This window comes from Vigna angularis, chromosome 4, assembly GCF_016808095.1.
Source record: "Vigna angularis cultivar LongXiaoDou No.4 chromosome 4, ASM1680809v1, whole genome shotgun sequence".
Lineage (NCBI taxonomy): Eukaryota > Viridiplantae > Streptophyta > Magnoliopsida > Fabales > Fabaceae > Vigna > Vigna angularis.
The window spans coordinates 42,492,816-42,503,653 of NC_068973.1; the positions used below are offsets into that span (position 1 = coordinate 42,492,816).

A 10,838-nucleotide genomic window follows, 5' to 3' on the forward strand; every position below is an offset into this window, starting at 1 on the left:
TAAATGACTGTTTCTACCCCTTCCTAAAATAGCTTTTAGAAAAGTAAATTTTTTTAAAAATAACCCATAGCTTCACATACATTAAAAATGGTGGACTCTTCATCATAAGTTATTCCTTTGTGTACATTCATTTCCTAGCATGCTAAAAATAATGTTGTCTTCTCTTTCGGAGAATGGGGAAAAAATGGAGGAACCTCACAAGTATGGAAGAAGCTAACTCATACAGCGGTTTAATATCAATATTTGGTACGGTTATGGAACCAAATACTGCTGGAAATGTTTGGTTCTCTTCTTGTTCTTAAGCTTCTTAAAAGCACTCGACTCAATTTGCCTAATTCTCTCCCTACTCACACCCATCATCTCCCCTATCTCTTGGAGGGTCTTCGTCCTTCCATCATCCATACCAAACCTCCATCTTACCACCTGCCTCTCCCTTGAACTAAGACTGTCAAGTGCCTCTTGCAGGTCCTTCTTCATGAATTGCTTAAGGAGCTGTTCTTCAGCTGATTCGGCATCAGGATCAGAAATTATTTCCTGGTAAAAAAAAAATACAAGTTTCACCAAAATGAAAACCATATGAAAGAAAAGAGTTTCTTTTTCTTCTTAAGCACAAATTTGAACAAGATTAGGACAGACTGAAGGTTTAAGATTTTGGTTGATTCCAATCTTCTGTTCCAGAGATCTGGGAGCTTTCGGAGTCAAAAGCACAGCAGTAAGCCTCTTCATAGACAATCCAGTTGCTTCAGCAACTTCTTCATCATCAGGTTGTCTTCCATTTGCACTAAGCAATTGTTTTCTGGCCTCCTTCACTCTGTAAGTCGCCTCCACCATGTGGAACTTTCAAAACAAAAAAATTACAATCATAAAGTCCCTTAAACATTAGAGCAATTTGAACTCATAACAAATATTATCTTATGATTTTTCACATGATACTCACTGGTAAGCGAATAGTTCTTGACTGATCAGAAAGTGATTTCCGAACGGCCTGTTTAATCCACCAATGAGCATAGGTGGAGAATTTAAAACCCTTGGTACCATCAAACTTCTCTGCACCTTTTACAAGGCCCCGACATCCTTCCTGTAAACCAATGACAAACACTAAAATAGTTTATTACTGGAACAGTTATAGTTGCCATGTTTTCCACCATCACTAATTGTTTAAGCAAAATCAAACAGGTAGGTGAGAATGTACCTGGACAAGATCTTGCAGATTCATCCCAGATCCCTGATAATTCTTTGCAATTGATATGACAAGTCTTATATTGCTTTTAATCATTTTGTCTTTGCAAAATCTACCATAATTTAAGCGTTTCCTAAGTGTCTTCTGATCTACCCCTGCCACTGCAGCCCATTGGGCAAATGTGGGCTGACCACCACATCTTTCTACAAGATCCTCCTGGAGTCTTTCAAGCTTTAGAAGGTCCTGAATTATATTGGCAGAAGAATGGGCAAATGATTTATTAGACAATAAAAGCAAAATAGTAAAATTATACACATTAATAAAAAAAAATGTATGCTGGCATATATTTACAACCTCAAGTATTTAAATCACCTAAATTATACAATCTCCTGATTGATTCACTGTGATTAAATTAATATTTGCTAACATGTGATGATGTTTTCCATTCCAGATGCTTCTGAAAAATGTTTAGATTAATACAATATGCACAAGCTGAGTTGTTACGATTGAATGAACAATTTGCTGACTTCCTTGTAGCACTCTTTTTCCTTTCTGGATGGTTCTCAACTATAAGAATGTCCAACCAACCAGTAAGCAGAATCTCGAAGAGCATCCCAACCAAACAACAACATAAAAACTCCCTACCCTTAAATATAAAATAAAGGTAAGGGAATAATGTACAACCCTCTCTGCCCATAACTATGAAAAAAAGTGCAAGATAATGTCAAGTAAATATGAGAAATTTCTCTTTTATATACAGTTATAGAAAAATTTAAAAATCCCATGAGGTGAAAAATTCAATTTAGGAGTTTGCATTTTAAGCATACAGTAGGATAAAATAGGAAGAAACATTGAAGCAGCTGACTAATAGAAATTATATTTAAATGGTATCTTTTGAAGCATAAAACAACGTGATGTTGCACGTAGTGCTGGAAATGAGAAGCCAGATAAATGAGGCTTATGTCATATGAAGAATGACAAATATTGATTCACAAAATCTAAAGATCAGCATAGACTTTATACTGATTATTAGCTGATTCAGGAGCATGTCAGCAATTAAGGGCATTAAGTGCATGAAGTGCATGGATGATTCTACACAATGTCGCCCTAAAATACTAATAACACGTCACTAGCACACAAATCCCACCTGTATTCCTTCTGACAACTTGATTTCTTCAGTTGAGGTGAGAAGTCTAGAAGTCATGGTTGTTGTTCTTAAGTAACGAAGTGGGTCTGAATAATCTATTTCTTGCACAGAAACACGCTTTCTTCTGCTGGAGGAGCCTGGCTTAAAAGATGCAACATTTGTGGAAGCCTTCTCTGCTGCTCTGTCTCTTTTAGCTTTTCTTTCTGGTTGGCGCTTAGATCTTACGGCTATACTGTTGGAAAGTTGTTCCTGCAGGCGCTCAAGTTCCTCATGCGAAGGTTCTACATCGGATTCCTCTTCGCTGGGGCTTAGGTCAACACCTTCCACCATTTCTGCTCCAGCACCCATGGATTCCCCTGCTACACCATTTTCCACATCCATATGTTGAAACCATTTGAGAAATAAATCATCAGACTTGGAAGAAACATGGGATTTATACTCTGATTCTGCTTGGGGCTTCTTTTTTACTAGTAAAGCTGCATCCTTTGCAACCTTCACGGCTGCTTTAGCAAGAGCAAGGGCTTCAGATGCAGCAGCAGCTATTACAGCCTCTTCATTAGTAAGAAGTGATTCCGTAGATAAGGTTGATTTAAAGTTTGCCTGATTAAAGCCATAAATATAATTAATTCCTGGGCAAGTTTGATATGTCTATTTTTATTTTTATTTTTTGCAAGGCAAAACAACTATAAAAATAACCCAAAAGTAATTGATCCAAAAATGAAAAGTACAAGCACTACTGAAAATTTCAAAACAAAAGGTAGAGAAGAAAGTTTAAAAGCAGACAAATGGGAATCTATATTAGTTCCTGCTTATGAATTGGTTGACAATGAAAACAGGATGAATATAGCGTCTAAAAGAGATCAAGGAATTATATTTATTGTTTCGGAAGGAAGAAAGTTTGGAAAGAGGGGACAAAGTTGTCCTATTCCAAAATCAGAGAATTAGTGAAGGCCATTTTTGTCATGGGCAAGGCAATTGAAGTTTACCTATCACCCTTCACATGGCTATCTTAAGGAATTCTTGAGCCTTGGGCAAAATTTATGTTTGAGGCATAATCTAATGCAACTCATCAATTTATGTTTCTAGCTCTTCCTAAGCAACAAAATTACAAACCAAAGGTATATAATAGAAGAATCTGGATATTTCACTTCCATAAATAATATGGCTAGTCCATTGGAGTTATCTCACAATTAGTTTACCTCAAATATAATCTAAGTAATTTTAATTCTCGATCGACAACTTTATTTTGTTAGCATTTCAGACCATACTTTCCATTATAAAAGTAGATAAAGTCCATCAGTGTCAAAAGGTTCACCAAAACTTCAAATGTTTTCAAGATTGATACAATAGTTTAGTAAGTCATCATCATGCAAAGTTTTAAATGGCTGTGTTTCAAATAAAAATCAAAGAGTTGTATATTCTATAGTAAATCCAAAACATCTTTCAATAGAAGCAATATATTGATATCGTATGTATATAAAACAACTGTTATGGAAAAAGATGAGGACAAAACAAAAAACACAAAAAAGCAAGAAATACATGATTTGGCTAACGTGACCTGGATCCACAGACAATCAGAGAAACTATATTTTTTACACAGAGAACAAACAGAAGAGTTACAAAATTTACAATGAGTGACACTACTTTTTTTACCTTAAACTGCAACCCAACAAACCATTCACAATGAAGAAAACACAGAATGGCACCCCTATTAACAAAATTAAGGCTTCTCAACAAGAACAATATGAAAATAATCTCAAGCTGAATGTCTTGTTTTTAAGGACCAAACAGTGTTTGCAAAATTTAAGCTCCATGTGCAGTTCAATAGCCATATTTTTGTAGAGTCCAAAATAGATGCAAAATCATTTTCTCCATAACTTGAGTGATACAACCTTTTAAACAATATAAAACAACATCTATATTACATAATATTACCCACAGAATTAACAACAAATAATACATCATATCACAACAAAACTGATTGCCTAATAATACAAGTTGGCAACAAGCAACTTGTTTTTACAAAAATATAAAGAAAAAAATGGGAAGCCTTTTGTGATTGGGGACAGCCTCAATAGCCTTAAACCAATGAACCTTCATTGGAAGCAAAAATTCAATTATAGTGGCGAAATGATGATAAATATTAAATTATAAACCTGATGCAACCCTAAAGAAGGGAAGTGGTAACCTGCACTTGAGCTACCAACCATGCATAATGATAACTTGGAAGACAAAATTACGATATTCTCAATCCGGATAAACAAAGTAATAAGTCTAGGTAAATTGATTTGGTATTATGTTTAATATTAAAATGATAGTTGTAGAAGTGTAACCTGCGTGGGAGGGGCAACAGCCGTGACATAGGGCCAAGACGTGTTTGGATCAGAAGGAGCATCCAATACCAACTTCTTTTCCAAATTAAGCAGAGTTGAAGACGACGTGGGGGACAATAGACATTGCGGCTGGAAACAGAAATTTGATCTTGTTCTTGCTGCAAAAGAGGAAGAGAAAACGGGAGTGAGAAAGAATAGGAGACAATTGGGAATGGGAGAGAGAACAGAGAAAAGGGTTACATAGATGGGTAGGAAGAGCAGATGGATGGTTCCTGAAAGTGTCGAGGTGGCAATTGAAGTGCGGCAACAAACACGACATTCTAGTGGTTGTAGCAAAGGACAACGTTATCAACGAGATTGAGATTGTGACTGTAAGTGAAGGGTGTCATGTCATGGAATTATGGAATAGGAGGAATTGTTGTTGTTGAAGAAGAAGATGCAGAAGAAGCGAGAGCAATGTGTGTTTGTAACAGAATACGAATTGAGGATAAGGGAACTCAGACTCGGCTCAGGCTCTTCACAAAAACGCAAATCCTTCTTCTTTCCCTTATTTTTTCTTATTACCCTTTCAATTTCTTAATATTCACCAAAAACTATTTCTTCTTTTTTATTATATTACTTTTATCACAATTTTTCGAATTTAAATAAATTGTTGGATAACATTATGTTATTTTTTTTTTCTTATTTTGTTATATTCTCACCATGTTTTATGTTATACTATCATGTTTCAACCATCAAATAAACATTAAAAGTCTCGTATTATAGTTAAAGTTTAATGCATATTTACTTTAAATAAATACTGGTGGTGTGTCCACTTTTTTTTTTTTAGTAAAATTTTATTAAATTATAATATATTTTTTACTAAATATAATTATAAAAAAATAACTATTAAAAATATATAATAATAAATAATTAGTTTAACTTATAAAATAATTAAAGAGTAAAATTAACTAACTAGTTATTTTAATTTTTAAAAATAATTATTTAAAGAGAAAAATAGAAAACAAATATGTATATCAAAAAGAGAAATCTAATAGTATATATATATATATAATTATTTTAATTTCAAATATAGTGAAACAAAAAATATTAATTTTGAAAAACAGTTACTTAAAAACTAAAATTAACAAAGTAATTACTTTAATTTCTAAAAATAGTTATTTAAATAGTAAAAATGAAAAACCAAATGTATATATCAAAATAAGAAATTATATTTATATAATAATATAAAATGTTATGTATTATTATTTTTATTTAAAAATATAATTAAATTTAAAAATATAATCAAATAAAAAGTATCAATTTTTAAAAATGGTACCTTAAAATATAAGATTGAGAAAGTAAATATCTTAATTTAGAAAGGTTGTTATTTAAAGAGTAAAATTAGAAACAAATATAAAAATAAAAAGCTTTTTTATACTACTATAGTATAAGGATAATCCAATTATTTATTTTTAATGAAAATAATAAATTTAAGGTATTAGTTATTAATAAGATTTCAAACAATAAAGGGGAAGGATAGTCCAAAAATACTTTTAAGATGAATACAACGTTATAGTTCAGTATGTGTCAAAAACAACTATATAAAGGCATCAGTAATATGTATAGGGAAATTATTTTGAAAATACTTTTAATATGGTTGATAAATATTACATATAAAATCACTTGAGTAATACAGGTAAAAAAATCATTCATATCCAATTAAATAAATTTCATAAATATACACAGTTTCTTTATAATGCTCCTTTAATGTTCTTTTATCTGAAGCAAATAAAGTATTTAATTTTCTATTTTTAACGACTTTTATGTGAGTAACTTGTTGTGTTTTTTTACTTTTCTTATTTCAATTTATATTTATATATCATACATCTTTTCTTTATGTTATAATAACTAACTTTTCTCTCTATATATAAATTAAATTAAAAATAACTATAAAGAGGATTTTTCTGTCTTGTTATATATATTTTATTTACTACTTTTTTTTCAATTTATTTCTTTTTAATTTAACTGTATTTTAGTTTAATGAAAATTATCTATAATATAATTGTAAAAATTATTTATATTTATTTTTATAATTAGTGAAAATAAATGCTCTACTTACATGTTAGTTTAATTTTTTTTAATAAAAATAATAAAATAATAAAATTATTAATACTGTAATTATAAAAGTTAACGTAAATAATTTTTACAGTTTTATTGTAGATAGTAATTTGTATTTTTTAAAAATATATTTAAAAAACAGTTAAATAAACAAAATAATTAAATTTAAAAATTAATAAAAGTGATAAAAGAATTTTTAATTTTAAAAATATATATTTAAAGATTAAAGTAGAAAAAAATGTGTAGACTAAAAATAATCATATAATAGTATAAATAATAGTATTAATAACAATAATATTTTATTATTTTCTTGTTGTACTAAAAACTAAATAATTAAAATAAAAATATTAAAATAATATAAAACAATAATTTAAATTTTGATGATTTATCTTAATATACTTTTATTCTGAAATTAAAAAAATTTATCTATTAATGTTTTATAATGTTTTTTTAACTTTAATTTATATTTTTAAATTTTACTTTTTTACATAACTTTATTTTTAAAAAATTATTTCACAAAATATTGTCCAATATAATAATATACAACTGTACTTATTATATCACATTAATCAATTCTACCATGTAGTTTCCAAACGTTTTTTACTTCTTTTCTCTCAATTTAAACAATGTCACATTCTTCTTCTTTTTTCTTTTTCGACTTCTCTCTAATCTAAACAAAGAAGCGAAATCACAATAATTTTCGTTAACAATAAAAATTAGTATCTTAATGATAAGTGTTATAATTTTCATCATTAAACATTGAAATTGATAATTAAAAAAAACACAATTACACCTCTCAGTATCATCGTATTTAAAGCTCGGGAGAAGAAATAAGAAATTGTTTTAAAAAGGAAGCTCGTGAGTTCTTATGTGTAAAAAAATAAGCTAAATTCATCTTGGAAGAGAAAAAAGAAAATCATAGAAGACTCACTACCTCAAAAATACTTTTCAAGATAAAAACCAAATGAAAAAAAAAATCATTAAAAAAACAATTTCAGCATTCGTACGATGTTTAACACCTTTTACTGTTAGGATACATTTATCAATTCATAAAATAAAGAATTACAAGATTTTAGAAGCCAAATAATAAAATAATATTATAAAAATTGTAAAAATTTTATAAAATCAATAGAATTGATAATGTGTATCAAAAAATAAAAGTCAATTATTTTAATACTAAAAATTTAAAGATCAAAGATTTTAGATAATGTGTATTAAAATAAAGAATTACAAGATTTTAGATACCAAATAATAAAATAATATTATAAAAATTGTAAAATTTTTATAAAATCAATAGAATTGATAATGTGTATTAAAAAATAAAAGTCAATTATTTTAATACTAAAAATTTAAAAACTAAAAATTTAAAGATCAAAGATCGATCCTTACCCAATTAATTTCTCATATAAATTAAAATAGTTTTCTATTCATTTTCTTATTTTTTAAGTTTTTTTTTTTGAAAGTGGATGGTTTTAGTTTGCATGTGGGGTCTGGGTTGTCTTTAAGGATATTTGTTTATCAGTGGTCCCAATGGTGTGTTTTTATATGTTTGTGTTGTTTATATAAGCATATAAAACATCTTGTGCATTGGAAGGTATTCATAGATCTATCAATTTGTTTGATCATTTTTCAGGTAAGAAAATATTATTGTCTTATTTTAGAGTTGTAGATGCTTTAAGAATGTAATTTGCTTGTTTGGTTTGTTAATAATGGTTGAATTGTTGATTGATTGGTTGTTGTAAATGTTGATTGTTGAATTGGTTAAATGAAGTTTAATTGGAAAAATGAAAACTTGATTAATTGAGAAAATTGGTATGTGCCTTGAGATTAAAAATTTCTTTTGAACCAAAAACTAAGTAAGGAATGTTAATTTAATCACTTGAATATGTTTCACTTTCACAAATCACTGAATTTTCATTTGTTGGTTTTTGGTATGACATTGAGTAGTGACAAGTTAGCGCTAAACGTCAGTTCCTTGTGCAGGTTTGGAAGCATTTTAGTTTCAGATTGTTGAGCGTCAAGCTTGTACCATTGAGTGATGGCAGGGAATCATTGAGCACCACTTTTCATTGGAAGTTGAAACCATTTAATTTCAGGTTGTTGAGCACGACGTCTTGCACTAAGCGCCACCTAAAAGTGTCAATGTGTATGTTGCGTTTTTCTTATATTATTACTTGTTTGATATTGATTTATTATGGTTATTATGTATGTTTAAGATGTATGATGTTGTTTCTATTGATAGATAATATGATTTGAAATATTGTGAGATAGTTTCAAGGAGAAAATTTGTGACGTGGTTGAGTCCTATGTATGCATTGACATATGAGTTGAAGATCAAGTATCTTGAACTCTAACCACTATTTATATTCAAATAGAGTTATGTGGTGAGAGTCGTAGGAGATCTTAGCCATTATACAATTGGTCGTAGGTGTGAAAAACACTAACTGGTAAAGTGGTAGTCTCTTTATTTATGCCTTTGCAGAGCATGGATACTATTACAAGTGTACGCTTGTGTTAAAATCCTATGTCAAAGGCATGTATTTGGATAAATTAGTTTAATACCAACTATTTGTATGAATGTACCAATATGTTGTATGTTTAACAAGTGTAATTGTTAAATCGATATATTATAAATATTTATTTCAAATGTGAAAGATTCTTTAATACCCAAGTTAGTGCTATAGGTAAGAGATTATAGTCATAGTTGGATTAATGCAAAAAAGAAGTCAAATATGATTAGAATAACATTTATAGATGTGATTGGGTGACCCTATACCCTCACCTGAATGAACATCAATTATAGACTCATTGGCCCATACGCTCAATGACTAGCTTATTTGTGGCGAACTCTAATCATATTTAGCTAAGTTACCTAATGTGAGAATGTTTTCAACATACGAGAATAGATAGGCGACATTCTACTCAAACAAATAACATGTTTTTCACAAGATGAATGTAACCTTTGGTTTGAGAAACACAATATTCAGTTGTTGGTACTCACGATGTAACATTGAACTTACTCATTTTAAGTGCAGTCTTTGATATCCAGTAAATAATTCATCCATTACAAAATATTTAACAATCATTATGTTAATTCTAATGACTATAAGACATATGATGCCATATACCAAACAAGTATCCAATTAAATAACCATTTCAAGGCTATAGTTATAAACCTAAAGAGTATTAAACCATATTCAAAACTGTTGTTTTATTTAATAGTTTTATATTATTAAATGAAATGTTATAAAAATTTCACAAATAAAAATACATTTATTAGGATCATTAATAAATATTAATTAGTTCAACATAATTAATAAAATATTAATGACTTCAATTTTTTATTTATTAGAGGAAAATCACTTCAACTTTCAATTTATTAAGACAATTAAGATCATTGATGAAATATTAATTACTCCAGCTTTAATAAAACACAATGTATTCAAATATTTTATGCATCTCTTATAAATCTTATTAATTATTTCAACATAATTAATAAAATATTAATGACTTCAGTTTTTTATTTATTAGAGTAAAATGACTTCAACTTTCAATTTATTAAGATCATTGATGAAATATTAATTACTATAACTTTAATAAAACAACATGCATTCAAATATTTTCTGCATCTCTTATAAATCTTATTAACGATTTCAACATAGTTAATAAAATATTAATGACTTCAGTTCTTTATTTATTAGAGTAAAATTACTTCAACTTTCAATTTATTAAGATCAGTGATGAAATATTAACTACTATAACTTTAATAAAACACAATGTGTTGAAATATTTTCGCAATCTCTTATAAATCTTCTTTGTTCTATTATAGTTCTTTATCATATGTGGTAAGATTTACTGTCTTTATTTGTATTAAATTCCTCTTCGTAATTTTTTTTAAAGAAGATTCAATTTTAGTTTTGTAACTAATGTACATAGTAAACCAGTAAACCACACTATAAAATATTTCTTATTTTAACTTCAGATATTTGATTAGGTTCTTCATTCTTTAAATTTTCATAAAGAATACAAATATATGTGTTTTATTTATTTTTTAATTACAGAAAACCATTTTTCAAAT

At 28.4% G+C, this 10,838-nt stretch overlaps 1 protein-coding gene across 1 annotated transcript; it reads right to left on the bottom strand.

Moving 5' to 3' along the window:
• Window positions 1-77: 77 nt before the first annotated feature.
• On the bottom strand, window positions 78-5,200 carry LOC108330577 (RNA polymerase sigma factor sigB). The gene is made up of 7 exons (XM_017565066.2): window positions 4,901-5,200; window positions 4,661-4,818; window positions 2,328-2,927; window positions 1,193-1,423; window positions 938-1,078; window positions 637-837; window positions 78-534 (listed from the first exon to the last, which is right to left on the bottom strand). Exons 1-7 carry the CDS (start codon window positions 4,977-4,979, stop codon window positions 253-255), a joined length of 1,692 nt encoding a protein of 563 aa, XP_017420555.1. The 5' UTR covers window positions 4,980-5,200; the 3' UTR covers window positions 78-252.
• Window positions 5,201-10,838: the final 5,638 nt, after the last annotated feature.

Bases quoted from the DNA above. Each gene is read 5' to 3' on its own strand.
- LOC108330577 (XM_017565066.2), bottom strand. From the start codon at position 4,979: ATGTCGTGTTTGTTGCCGCACTTCAATTGCCACCTCGACACTTTCAGG. The intron at 4,819-4,900 runs GTAACCCTTTTC...CCTCTTTTGCAG, and splicing joins TGCTCTTCCTACCCATCTAT to CAAGAACAAGATCAAATTTC. The intron at 535-636 runs GTCTGTCCTAAT...TTTTTTTACCAG, and splicing joins ACCAAAATCTTAAACCTTCA to GAAATAATTTCTGATCCTGA.